This window comes from Equus caballus, unplaced genomic scaffold (assembly GCF_041296265.1).
Source record: "Equus caballus isolate H_3958 breed thoroughbred unplaced genomic scaffold, TB-T2T haplotype2-0000564, whole genome shotgun sequence".
NCBI classification, from domain to species: domain Eukaryota; kingdom Metazoa; phylum Chordata; class Mammalia; order Perissodactyla; family Equidae; genus Equus; species Equus caballus.
In genome coordinates, this window is record NW_027221927.1 from 29751 (window position 1) to 44351 (window position 14601).

General features: G+C 45.4%; 1 protein-coding gene across 2 annotated transcripts in view; it reads right to left on the minus strand.

The window, feature by feature from the left end:
• Positions 1-13855, minus strand: part of LOC138922184 (protein phosphatase 1L-like) — a 43063-nt gene extending 29208 nt beyond the window's left edge. For both annotated transcript variants that reach the window (XR_011435260.1, XM_070259016.1), the window contains exon 1: positions 13307-13855. Coding sequence is in view for 1 of the 2 variants with exons in the window: in XM_070259016.1 (XP_070115117.1) it covers positions 13307-13855 (549 nt within the window). In the remaining variant the exon portion in view is untranslated. The remainder of the gene's footprint in view (positions 1-13306) is intronic.
• Positions 13856-14601: the final 746 nt, after the last annotated feature.

Sequence of the window (14601 nt, forward strand, 5' to 3'; positions counted from 1 at the left end):
GTCTAAAACTGTTTGCACTACGTCATCCTCCGAGGACAAACAAGTTCCATCTCCCTGTGGCTCCGCAGACCAGAGCAGGGCCCGTGGCCCTAAAAGGAAGGTGTAGAGAGCTTCTCTCGCCAATGTCAGGATACCAGTTCTTTACCTGCGTGATTTCTTCATCAGCAGCCGCGTGGATCCCCCAGACATTACAAAGACGAACTTCCTCTCCGAGAAGTCCTTGCTGCTCAAAGAGTCTCACTCTTAGACAAACCAGAACCAGACATTTACCAAACAGTTTAGGCCTGAAGGTCCCATTTTGGATGCTCAGGAGGGGTGCCAGGCAAGCAGGAAAGGTCAGAATCCCCAGTTAGTCTCTCTTCGGAAATGACTGGAGGATAAAATCCCCCAGGTCTCAAGCCACACGCAAGAAAAAAACAGCAATTGTGAACTTTTCCTACGTATTTATGAGAATAATTACCAGGCTGAATGCCCATCTCTACGTTCCCATCCGGTGTCAAAAAGATATGGCTAGCACTTAGATTAAAAACAAAGCATCCAGGGGCCAGCCTCGGCCGAGGGGTTAAGTTCACATGCTCTGCTTCAGCAGCCCAGGGTTTGGCCGGTTTGGATCCTGGGTGTGGACATGGCACCACTCAGGCCATGCTGAGGTGGCGTCCCATACAGCACAACCAGAAGGACCTGGACAACTAGAATATACAATTATGTACTGGGGGGCTTTGGGGAGAAGAAGAAATCAAAAAAAGAAGATTGGCAATAAATGTTAGCTCAGGTGCCAATCTTTAAAAATAAATAAATAAATAAAGCATTCAATATGGCATTATAATTATCGTTCTAAAACTGACTTTAAAAATAATCAGGATAAATAAATGTTAACTCCAAAATAGCCACATGTTTATTCTGCTTTCTATCTTTAAAACTTTAAGAAACTAAATTTTCTCAAAGTAATCACACACAGAAATATATAATATGCTCTATTTAAAACATAAAAGAGTTCCTGTCGCCACGTGAAAATTTCAAAATATTCTTCAATTTCTTATTCTAGCATCTTACAGAAGGTACAGTGAAATGATACCATTCACAAGTTTACACAAACTCAAGATACTCTCTTATATCAGTTAAAACACTATAAAACTGTATTTTACATGCACATACTTTATTCTGTACTATACCTTAGTTCAGATACTACACATCCATAACTACATATTGCTCTACAGAATAAGAGGCACAAAATCCCATACGTGATTCTTTATGGGCGATTTGGGGGGTCTTTCAAGGGAAATTGTGGCCATATGTGATTCTGTCTTTATACACCAACCTAGGACCCGACCCCACAGTATAGACTCTCCTGGAAGCAGCTGCAGTTTCCTTACAGGACAGGTAGTTGAAATTAGGGCAAGGATTTTATGCACAGGAAATCCACAAGGACAACCTTCACCAAAACCGGCAGAAGAGCCCAGCAAGAAGGCTCCACACCTCCCACTGCTCTGGAGCCAGAGGGACAGATTCCTGTGTGTCTCACTAGCGCCTCCCCAGCCTGGAGAATCGTATCCTGTCGAGTCAGATGTTTTGCCTGTAGTTCAGACAAATGCTTCCCGGACATTTCCATGAGATGGCTCTAGTGATGATAGTTTTTTCCCAAAGAAGACAAGACAGACTTGCTTCTTCCTTTCACGTGATCAATGCACGCTCATCTCCATTATGTTCTAGTCCATCCTCGTGATCATTCTCTATATTACTATATCTTGAATATCCTTTCTTCTTTGGCTCTTACTTTAGCACTGGTTTCCATTTTTCATTATATCAGCAAGGAAACTTTAGCCCTATTATCCATAAACTGAAGCCACCTCATAGTCCCCTCATGTCAAACTTTTTAACTAACCTCAAATACAGGAACATGATAACACTCATTATCAATGAGAATTCAGAACATTGTTCTGTTCTAGTTAATGAAGTGAGGCAGAAAACAAAAAGTCTAACTAGAAAGGAGGAGACAAAATCACATTATTTGTACACAACATGATAGCATATCTTTAAAAAAAAAAGTAGAGAAAGACTGAATCGCCAGAAAAGCTACTAAAACTAAATGGGAATTCAGTCAGTAAGCACTGCTATAGTCTGTCAATAATGAGCGAGGACAACATAATGAAAAGATGCCCTCATTTTCATCCACTTACAGCACCAGCAGCAGGACGAGTACTTCATCCTCACACGCAGAATCTACTCCAAGTGCGTTCACTTGGCCCACAGAAAAATCCGAAGACTTTAACATCCTCCCCCTCCCACTGTAGCCTAGACCACTGCCCGGCTGTCCCCCTCCAAAACGGGTACAAAAATTCTGAACCTTCCAGGAATCTCTTCTCTTTGGCCTGGAGGAGATTTGAATCTTTTAAAACAAAATAATAGAACTTAAGATACGTAGGGGCCGGCCCCGTGGCCAAGTGCTTAAAGCTCCGTGCGCTCCGCTGCAGTGGCTCAGGGTTCGTGGATTCGGATCCCAGGTGTGGACCTGCTCCACTCCTCAGCCAAGCAGTGGAGACATCCCACATACAAAGTAGAGGAAGACTGGCACAGATGTCAGCTCAGAGCTAATCTTCCTCGGGCAAAAAATAAAGGAGGAGGATTGGCAACAGATGTGAGGTCAGGATGAATCTTCCTCAAGAAAAAAAACTTATGATATGTAAACATTAAGAAATAAAACTCCTTCTAAGTTTGACCAGCAAATTCATTGTCTAAAACAAGAAGATAGTAAAATCAAAATGAATAGCCAACAAAAGAACTGCTGTGACACTCCCACGTTCATCAGTAGCATTAGCTGTGCTGAAAACTGAGTTAGAGAGAGAGAAAGACCACACGCTGTTGTTCTCAAACACTCAGGCCCGTGCTTGTGCTGGTTTACACAGAACTGAGAGAAAACCTGAGTGAGAAAACTACCTACTAATAGCTTCTTAAAACTTGTTGGGACCCTAAAAAACCATATTTACATCTCAGCTCCTAGGCAAAGTCATCTCTAAGCCAATGCAAAAATAAGATGGTTTACTCTTTTCTACAGCCTTGTTAAGCTAATTTTTCCCCATGTCAGTGGTATATACTTTACAGCAACATTCTTCAATGCAGTTGCTAACGTGCAGACAGGAAATGTTCCAGGCCATCATCTCTGAACTCCCTTCCCACCTGTGTGGCCCACCCAAAAACCATTCCTCTTCTTCCTAGCTAACACAACTCCAGTCTTTTTCACCCTCCTGTGCTGTCATGACCTCCAGAGAAGGCGAGACTCCTCCCCAGTCCAGAGTGAATTATGTTGGGTCAGAGTTCATCACAGTGATGGTATTTCCACGACCAAGCCACTGGTTTAGGCATGGACACAATTCTGGCCTGGGAGATGGGAGGCGTAGTTTCTGGAAAGTTTTCCTCAGGCTTTAAGAACACAGAACGGGTACAGTCTCTTTTTCACGTCTCTGGATGTGTAGTTACATAAAGACTTGAAGTCACTGAGCTGCTGGACCAACCAGCCTTGGAAACTCCCACTTCAAGACCTTTTGTTATGTGAGATAAGAAATGCCCCCGGTGTTCAAGCTGCTTTTGTTGAGTTTTCTGTCACTTACTCCCAAAAGCTTCCAAATAAAGCACCATCTAGTCTTCTAGCTAGTATTACTCCACCTGTAGAAGAAGCCTCTGACAGCGGACAGAAAAGACAAAATCAACCAATCTGTGAAACTGGAAGAGGATCTGTCCTTTACGGCCAAACTAGCTCTTCACAAAGAGGAGCTATTATTGATCATTTGGAAACTATTCTGTCTTTGGTAGCAATTACCCTCTCTCTTTTTTTGAGATGAGTGCTTCTCCCATAAATCAAATGTCCTTATTTAATATGGGGGGAGGCAGGGAAGAGATTTTGATTACTATAATCTTACTAATTTACAAACAGTAACAACCTAATCCTAATTTATCTCTCTTGGGACCAGACTAAGAAATAGGCCTAAATCAAAGGGACCTAGTTCACACATAAAGATGAATTCCCTGAGAGAAAGGACTATGGAGAAAAAATTCTCCAGGGACAACGTGGAATCTCCTCGATGAAAGCCTGTAGAAACAGAAGATTCATGCAGCTGTGAAGCCTTAGGCACTATACTTGGATCATACGGCAATTCAAGATCCCTGCCACGCTGATCTAAAGAGAACATTTATCTTCTTTCTAAACAGAAATGTAGAAAAACATCTAAGTGTTAAAATAAAAGCAAAAACTTCTTAATCTCAAACTCTACGACAATTATATATACTTATGCAAACCATTTGCTATGGCAAATCCACCTCATTACTCTAGGGAGCAAAAAAGGCAAACAGTATGACCAAAACTCCTACTATGTCTCAATTCCCGTCAAATCCGGACGGTGTCAGGAAGTGCCTTATTCAGCCAGAAAATGTCCAGTGACTAATTTAACTGAAAGGTAATTTATTTAATTAAAAAGAGAAATGGAAGTACTTACTGGATTAAAAAAGAAATGGTATATATACTTATCAGAATCAAACAGTTTCCGCCCTATGGCAATTCGATAACTAAGTGAATACACCTTTTTAAATGTTTTTAGATTAAGAACTTTACTGTCCAGGAGTAGTGCTGACTATAGACTGTCCTATTAAAAATACAGTTTGAAATATTTAACATTTATGGCTCCAGGGCACTAAATCCCCACTCACATTTATAATGACCAAAACGTAGAAGATGAACATTGAAAAGCAACTGCAAATAAGTGTTCACTTCTCCAGGGAAGTCGTAAGGTTTGCCGACATGATGTGCAATGGATAACTGGTCTTCGGTTCAGCAACTAAGACATAAATTATGTGTCAGCTGCTCACACAGGTGCAGGACAAGGAGGGCAGTGATGGTATGGGAAAGAACGTGAGTCTCAGAAATACAGCCTACTGCTATCGTCCCTTTCCCGCTTGTACACATTACATTCAGGCACCCTTTCCAAGTGATTACAGACCCAGAGATGCCTAGCCTGGGGAGCAGACAGTTCTTCTGCACATGTTAGGAAATGGAGACTCTATCTGGTTTCGCTGTACAATGCACATCTTGCACCATCATACGTAGTGGCCCCAAACTCACCTTCCGGAGCCCCGTGCCCGGCAGCAGACGGGAACTCCCAGGTCTTTTAGGAATGGGGGAAAGGAAGTCTCATTCTTAACAAATTCAACCACCAAAGCCATCCCTCATTCTAGAAAAGTTGGAGGCAGCAAAGGTTCCATTAAATTGGGCCCTATTTCTCACTAAACAGAGAAAGAAAGAATTCTCCAGCGAGATCAAGGAGTCAAGATTTATAGGTTTGTTGCTCAGATGGAAAGTAAATCTTCACTTTTTCAGCAAGGCTTTTTACAGCACACACTTCAACTTTATTGAGAGGATATTAATATATCTGTATTATGATTTTTCTGTATATGATTATTCACTTAAAATGCTTTGTATTTTTCAAAGGAGGGCCTATAACTATAAAAGAAGCTATAAAAGGTACAATGTGCCATTAATGATTTTTTTAAACGATGGCTTTGTTTTTTATTTGTTTATTTAAACTTTGCCTTTGAAGATTTATATGAAAAGCACATTATAACTGGGGCCAGCCCAGTGGTGTAGTGGTTAAGTTCTTGTGCTCCACTTCCGTGGCCCATGGTTTGTGGGTTTGGATCCCAGCCACAGCCCTACACACCGCTCAGCAAACCATGCCGTGGTGGCATCCCACATACAAAATAGAGGAAGACTGGCACAGATGTTAGCTCAGGGCCAATCTTCCTCACACACACACACAAATATTATAACTAACCATCACCAAAGCTTGAACTTGACTTAGGTTAATTGAGGGAATAATGTAATAAGTAGTCTTCTGGAATAGAAATACAAGACTAGCATCTACTAAATAGACCAACTCAGTATTACAAACGAATGAGAAAATATTTTGCTGTTTAAAACTGGCAATCATTTATATATTAGGAAATTACTTTGGTCCTCAAAAAAAAACTGCTTCAGCATAAAAGAAATTATACAAATACATACATACCCCTACATACTTATCCTAAAGTCAAGCCTTTGGTACTTAGAAGTAAAATAAAACATAAATCACTATTGCTTATTGAGAATGGCTATGTTAATGCCACTCTAAGTTCTATGCAAGCCTTTCACGAGCCAACAGGCAAAAATGTTAGAGATTCTCTGTAGCGGGATGGAGATTCTGCCAGCAAACAAGGGGAGTGGGTGAGAACAGCTGTTTGAATGTGACTCACCGTCTGCTCTGACTTCTGACCCCACTATGTTTTTAACTGCAGGGCTTTCTTAAGTAATTGCGAGATCCACCGACTAAGGTTTCCAGCATAGAGTTTTCAAGACCACCACCACATGTCGCAGGGACACAACCATCAGAATCAAACAAGAAACTCCCAGTCCTACTGAGCAACATGAGAAGACCAGGCAGCGTGCACCTAACAAGGCCGTGCACGCTTCATGACTCAGATGATGACATCTGCGAGCTTCAACCAGAAACTGATAGCACACGCTCTGGAGACAGGCGGCTCCAAGTCTGAATCCCAGTTTCAAAGCCTCCTTTCACCACCTGTGAGCTGTGAGAGATCCTGGGTAAATCACTTCACCTCTCAGTGCCTTTATTTCTACAGAGATACAACGGGGACAACATGGCACCTACCTCAAAAGCTGTTACGACAATGAAAATTAGGTGATATATATCAAGCACTTGGAAACACTGCCTGGCATTTTATACATAGTCGATAAATGTCAGCCATTATTATTATTACCAGTAATAGTGGTTTCTTTACTTCTCCTCCAATCCAGAAATCCCACTTCTGGAAATCTACCCTGGAGAAATAATCCAAACTACAGTACAGGCACAAAAATACTTAGTACCATGTTATTTACAATGGTGAAAAGTTAGAGAAACCTAAATGTACACTAATAAGGAAGCAATTGAGTCATTTATCCAATATCCATCCAGCAAAATATTACTCCGTAACTAAGAATACATTAGAAACACAGTAAAGAATTATGGAGCAAAATGGCTATGTGTTTATACAATTATACAAAGCGAAAAGAGCCAAAATTTAAAACTATATGTACATCATTATAACAATCTAAAATTATACTTAAAGTGCATACTAGAAAAACTAAAGCAAGTAATACACCAAAATCATCACAGTGGATGTGAAGATAATATTTGGGGTGAATTTTTTTCTTTTCTGTACTATCACATAGTCATATTACTTTTATAATTTTAAGATTATTTTTAAATGTTTAACTTGCTACAGACTTATTTTAAGACTAATTAAATAGGGTTGGGAAAATGGTAACAAAAGTTAAACCACAAATATATTACTGAAATGGTTAAGAATCAAAGTAGAAATTAAGAATAAAACAAGTGCTTGAAATATTAACACTCAAAATAAAAATATTTTTTAAAAAACTGAGTCCCTAATGAGTTACCCAGTATTTAAACTGGACAGAGTCCAGGGACCACTTACATCTGAGACTGAATGATAGACATATTTTTTATTGTAAAATGACTGTCAGGGAAACGAAATGATTTAAGAGAAATGAAGACATTGCGCTGTTTTTTAGTCTTGGAAAAGCTATCTCCTGTAACAAAACCTAAATTAGTCTCGGTAACAAAGTAACATAGTAATAAATGCCTTTCCATTGAATAAATCAGACCTTATATATAACATATCTTTTCATTGTTTTAAAATGAGTCCATTTAGATAAGGTATGACAGAAATAACGTTTTACAAATTGGGGAGGAAATGGTCGATGAACATTTTATGAATTCCAGAAAATATCTAAATAGAAGGGAGGAAGGAAACAAATTTCTAACCAAACTCACTATTGTCCAAATCTGTTAGCTCAGGGCTAATCTTCCTCACCAAAAAAAAAACGGGGGGGGGGGCGGGCTCATCTCTCCAAGTAGATGGAATGCTCCCTGAGGGCAGAGAATGCACTGCTTGATCTTCAGGCATCAGAGAGAGTTTAACACTGTTTTCCACACGTGGCAGACTATATAGAAAATGCTGGTTTAACTGAACTGAACATCTAAATAATCCGTTCAGAAGAGGCACCAAGGTCAGCAGTCAACTCGAAAAGGTTCCTAAACACAGGATGGGGGCAAGGGGAGGGGGCTTATTAAGGGGGAAGTGCTCCTTGCCTTTTGGCAGAAATCTTAATGTGCCACTTTAAACCAAAATAATGTGAATTTTCTCTTAAACCATAAGGCATTTGTCCATACTAAATCCACAGGCCTCTTGTACATCAGTAATGTGGGAACCCAACATTTACTAAGAGCAGCTGTAACGTCTGAGAGCAGATCACTCGTGCCACTCATTATTTATTTATTCAGAGCTATATCTAATTTCAGAAAGGATCCAGTGAAACGTACATAAGTACATATACCACAACAAGATAAAATGACATACCTAAGAGCAGAAAGAGAAAAATGGGACAAAAGAACGCTGAATGCAGGAAAGAGAGGCTGTCCTGGGAGTAGGTTCATGCACCAAATTAATGTATTCTATAAAATTCTGCACATTTGCTCGAGGAAGGTCAGAGGTTTGGCTCTAAGAATTCTAGCAGCCAACAAAAACAGGACGATCCAATCAGTTACACGAGTCAGCATCCTTAAGATAAAAATAAAAGCTATCAGAGAACTCTCTCCCCCTTGGTCCTCATAAGAGGAAACTACATCGTGTAACAAATCAAATACTCAACGACATCCTTGCAGCTGACTTGTCACAGCTTCGGAAGACCATCCCTCTTAATGACCCTCCCAGGCACATGACAGCACACAAGTCAAATCAACGCAAATGATGAAGAGGAAGGCAACCCACCCAAGGAAAGGGTCCACTACACAGCCCCTGCAGGTCTAGCTTTATCAGAAACAGATTTCATTCCACCTAGACTAACCTAAAATCCAGAGGCTTCATGCATCCACTTACCTTGAAATTATAAACAAAACTTGATGCACAAGTCCATTTCTCGGAGGGATACGTTTGTAGTTTCATAACATCCTCAGAGAAGCATGACTCAAGAAAGGATAAGAGCCCCTGATCTACAGCACTAGACTGTGTGCATCCTTCAGGCATCCCTCCACAAGCACTTTCTCTTCGGAGATTTGGAGAACTGCTGAGCCTCAAGACCGCAGCTCCTGACAAGCATCTGATGGGTGCTCCTCTCTGATGTCAATGTGGAACTCTGAGCTTAACCACTGGCGAGGCTGTGTCTCAGCCGTACAAGACAATGATACGTGACCTTTCAGACCATAATGCCCACAAGCACATGGAGCACCTAACAATCTGCTCTTCTGGGCAGCTTTCCGCTATAAGCATTCACAAAGTTACCTCAAAGGACTGGTGATATTTTCTCTAGATAACATAAAAAGTAAAAACAAAAACCCATCTTTTGCTTGCGGATAAAAAATTACAGGTAAGCACAAAAAAATCGTTTTCCTACATAAACATTATTTTTTAATTTTAAAGATAACCTTCCCACGTCAGTTGATACAATTTGAGCTATGTTCTTTTTTGCCTTTTTGTTGTCTTCATCTTTTGCTATACCGCAACACAAGCACTGCCATAGCCTTAGACACACACACACACACACACACAGTCAACCATCCACCCATAGTATCGTGGTTAGAATGTCTCAAGGGCCCAAGGCCATCAAGTGAGGAAGCTGGCCTGTAGGGCCACCGAGACAAGGCCCTTTAAGATCTCACCCATCTAGAAGTCACAGGCATCCAGAGTCTGGTCCTCAGCATAACAAGGCCAAACACATATCTTTATCAAACATACACACTTGAGTAGACTCAAGAGAACTAACTCATCCTAACCCAACTAGAAGGGACTGAAATGCAAATGACAATACCAATTTACTAATTAATCAAAGAGAATATCCCTTCTCACTAATCAGAAAATTCACATCTGAAGCCACAACGCTGCTTGCCTAATGCTAGGATACGAGGTATCCTGGATTGATAGTCAATTCACCACAAGTTAGACCAAAGAGAGACAGAGAGTTTGGGGAATACCCAATGAATTATCCAACCTACACCTTTTTAGGGACAAAGTTGTCCCTTTCACATGCAGGTCTCCTTCCCTTGGACATCATCGCCCTAACACTGCAGGCTTCTTGGTCTGTGAGCTTTCTTCCTCCACAGCCTTCTCTCCATTAGGAACTTCTCTAGAGAGGGTACAATACAACTGATGAGGGGGTGCCGTACATGCATCATTAGCCTTGTTTCAGATCAAAATCTCCCAGATAAAGCTGCTCAAGCCACCCACCCGAGGCCACAGCTGGATAAGGCAGAGCAGAGATTCAAAGCCAGATCTCAAGCCCAAGCCCCCTTTCGAGCTTGCAGTAAATCACTGCTTTCAAGTGTCTTCCCACAGCTTCCACCTCCCAGCCTGATTGAAATGCCCCTCCTCAGGGTCCCCTAACACCCTAAGCACCCATGGCACTAAGTGCTGGTACACAAATCTCTCACTACACTGAAACGTTCTGAGGATGGGGATCATAGCTCACTCATCTCTGTATCCCTCGTGTGCTATCCATCTATCCAGATAAATATGCCAACTAATTTGTCAGTGGTTTAATATGAAGGTCACCAAACTGAAGGCCTTGAACTCGCTGTGTAGGATTAGGAAGGTCACAACTTCTCCAGCCATCAACAAACATCTCATCTAAAACATGGGATGAAATGGATATATGAGGTGGCTTTAGGTCCCTTCTGGATCTAAAAAGCACTAGCACTATAGACGGGCCCTGGTTTTTTATAGCCTATCTTAGCAGTTTGAATTATTAGAAATAAGTTAACCTCGTTGGTCTTCTGTACCACTCAACAGGAAGCATATACATAAATAATAGTTCAGAAAAAGCTTCCTCTTTTCTGAAAGGAGATAACTATCATTTACACCAAAATCAAACAGTGGCACCCTCCTCTGGTGAGTGTTCAAGGAGCTGAACACCACAAAAGGCAAGAATTTGATGGTGGGATTTTCTTTGAATAAAAGAAAAATCAGAGAGAAATTACCACCTAATATTCTTTGTTATTATCATATTCCCAATAGCAACTAACTCACTCCTTTTTACAGCACTTTCCTCATTTTGCTCTAAAACAAAGCCAAAATGAATGAACTGGCTCCATACTGCAGGAGGTTAGAAATAGAAAATTACTTTATTTTTAAGGGTACTGATTATATTAATTATTTTGCAAACAGCAGGCTTTCTAATGTAAGGCACAACGGAAAGCATTTCATAGTTTGGCTAACAATGATCATCTTCTTGTTTAGCATTTAAGAACTTAATGAAAAGCCCTGTACATGTAAAATACTCCTGGTTAAATAAGAGCATTTATCATGTCCCTTTTCTGGATGGTATATTTACTGGAGGATAGTACTGGAAATGTTTCAATCTGAAATCTGCTTGGGTCTGAAACTTTCAGGTTTTAGAATATCAACTTAATAGAAAACTTAAAATACCCATTCACTTACACGTGCGGGCTCAAAATATGTCAATATAGCACAGCCAAACAAGTACAACCCAAAGTTCCACAACATTAATAGTATATCCAGACCTTTCAATTAAACACAAAACTGTGCTAAGGCCAGAAGCAGACTATCATCTGCCAACAATTTTAATGTAAAACGTATACAGTAAATATAAGCTTTGCTGAATGGTTTACGACAGTCCAGGCACATAAAATGAAAATATGCACATTCTAACTCAAACCAAGGAAACAAATCAGTCATTATACTGGCGACCTCATCATTAAGGTGTGTCTTCCTCAAGTACACAGCACGTCTGTCAATCAAGTTCACATCCTCCTCCTCCTGTGAGGGGAAAGGAAGCCCACACTACACCAGAGGCTGCGAATCACAACCAGCGAGAAACCCTGAGTAGCAAAGCCAGAATACAGAAAGGGCTGGGGCGGGCGGAAACAGGAGAAACTGACTTCAGCTCTACGAAATACACTTTCCAACTAAGTTTGTCACTCCTGGCAAAGTTGGTTCTACAAGGCAGGAAAACACACTGTCCTGGAAAGATGAGCAGAGCAATGGGTGAAGTGATTTTGCGTCGAAGATGCAGATAAGCTAACCAATTGAAAACTTTCTCAACGTCCACCCAAAACAAAGACTGAAGAGCAAGCAAGCCCTTGAAAAGGAGTGACATGCCCTACCGCCCATCCAGATGCCAGAAGGGCCGAGAAGAGAGGTGGGGGAAAAGTTGGATGGGAGCATGGGGGTGTGGGGGAGGGGGAAATGGCGAAGGAGGGCGAGCATGAGTAAGAAATTATGCTGCAAAAAAACAAAAAAAAGTATTCAGCAATAAACTGTCACAAACTGCCAAACTGAGAGAAATGGGGCCGGCCTGGGGCTCTGTGGAGCGCGGCGATGCGGCCACCTGTGCCACTCACCCCACCTGAGCCCATGCCCGAGGACCAGAGCCAAGCCCCGCCTCCACCTCCAGGAATCCGAGCCCCGCGCACAACCAGGGCGCCACAGAAATGCGGGAGAGAGACCTGACTCGGCCTCTACCTTCGCCTCTGGCTCCGAGACAACCCCAAATAAAGGGGTTTAGCAGCAAGGACACCTCTTCGCGCTCACGCCGGCCAGGGCGTGGGGGTGAGATCCGAGCGCCGCCACCCCTGCAAAGGCCGGAGGCAGCTCGGTCCCGCTCCCCGATCCAGCCAACGCGGGCGGCCGGCTGTCACCTGGCCGCACTGCACCCGCCAAGTTAATGGAGTCGGGAAGCAGCGCAGAGACGCCCCTCGGGCGCCTCCTCGGGGCGCAGGCACGGCACGGAGTCCCAGCTCCTTCACCCACCCTGACTCGCCTCTGAAGATTCTGTCCCTTTCCCTAACGAAGCGTCACAGACACTTTCTTCCGTCTTTGTGCCCAGCTCAGCCCAAACCTCAGAACTGAAGCTCTGAGGCCCCGGGCCAAAGGCCACCCCAGAAACCACTCACTCTTCCCGCGAAGCCCGCACGGACACCGCTGGGCTCCGGCCCTGGGGAACCTCACAAGTCACGAGGCACGAACCCGGCTGTGGACGGCCCTCCCTCCCCCAAACGGGATCCAGCCGTGTTTTGGGCAACTTGAGCCGCATTTGAACGAGCGGCCTTGTCCAGCCGGCACCAGGTCATCACCACGCCCCTCGCACCCAGGTCCTACCCCGCGGCGCAGGCAACGTCCTGGTGTACACACACACACACACACACACAAGCACACCCTGTCAAACAAAGCCCCGGAGAACTCCTACCTCGCCCCCGTGCCCGTCGAAGATCCCGAAGATGGACGGGTGCGACTTGTTGGCCAGGTCCGTGAGAACTTCGAAGCGGTCCTCCATGTGGTCTCTCCGGCCCTGGATGGAATACCCCGCCACGTTGTGGCTCTTGAACTCCCAGGTCTTGGAGAACTCCGCCTCCAGCACGTCGAGCCCCCCGAGCCGCTCGTTCTGCACCATCTCGGCCACCTTGCCCTTGACCATCTTCACGCCGTCCCGGCTGGACTTGACGATGGTCTTCACTTCGTCCGTGTGGAAGAAGTAACTCCACAGCGCCAAGCTGATGCACAGCAGGAAGAGCGTCTCGGGTCTCAGCAAGAAGTAGCGCATGAGGCGACCCAGCAGAGACAGCAAAGTCACTGTATCCTCGCTAGAGCCCGACCACCAGCACGCGCGCGCCCCGAAGGCTCGCCGGTCCGGAGCGGGGGGGACGGCCCGCGGGAGGGGCAGCAGGAGGCTGCGGAGCCGAGCGGGGGGCGGACGCCGGCGGCTCGGCGCGGCCCGGAGAGCAGAGGCAGCCTCCATTTTGTCTCCCGGCCTCGCGGCCCGAGGCCCGCGCCCTGCGCACCGGCGCCCGCGCCCGCCGCCCGCGCCGCCGCCCCTTCCTGCGCCCCTTTGTGAGGCGGCGGCGGCGGCGGCGGCAGTCAAGCGAAAGTTGCGCCGGGCAGCTCGGCCGCGGCGGGCGGGAGAGTCCAGGGGCGCCGGCGCGCACGCGGCCCCTCCGCGGGCCCCTCGCCGCTCGCGGAGCGGTCAGCAGGTGAGGCGGCGCGGGGCGCGAGAGCCGGCGGGGAGCGAGGCGAGTCCCCTCGGCCGCCGCTGTAAGGGAGCGCTGAGCCGCGAGCCCGCCGACCCCTTCAGACGCCGGTCCCCCGAGAAAAAAAGTTTTGCGGGAGCCTGGGCAGAGGCGGGGTCCGCGGAGCCCGGCGACGCAGCACGATGGACGCGGAGCCGCAGGCGGCCGGCGGCTCTGCGTGCTTCTCCCGGCAGCTCGCGCTCCGCTCGGCTTGACTCGGCTCGGCGTCGCCCGCGCGCCCGCTCCTCGGCCCGGCTCTCGCTGGCCCCGCCCCCGCGCTCGCCCCGCCCCCCGCGCTCGCCACGCCCCCCGCGCGCTCGCCCCGCCCCCGGAGCCGGGACTCGAGGCCCCGGGGCTCGGGGCGAGCTGTCAGAGGCCAGGGAGCCTCGGCGGCGGCCGGCGCACACGCAGCTCCGGGCGGCCCAGCGAAGCGAGGGCGAGGCGAGGGGCGCGTCCACGACCGAGCTCGAGCGGACGC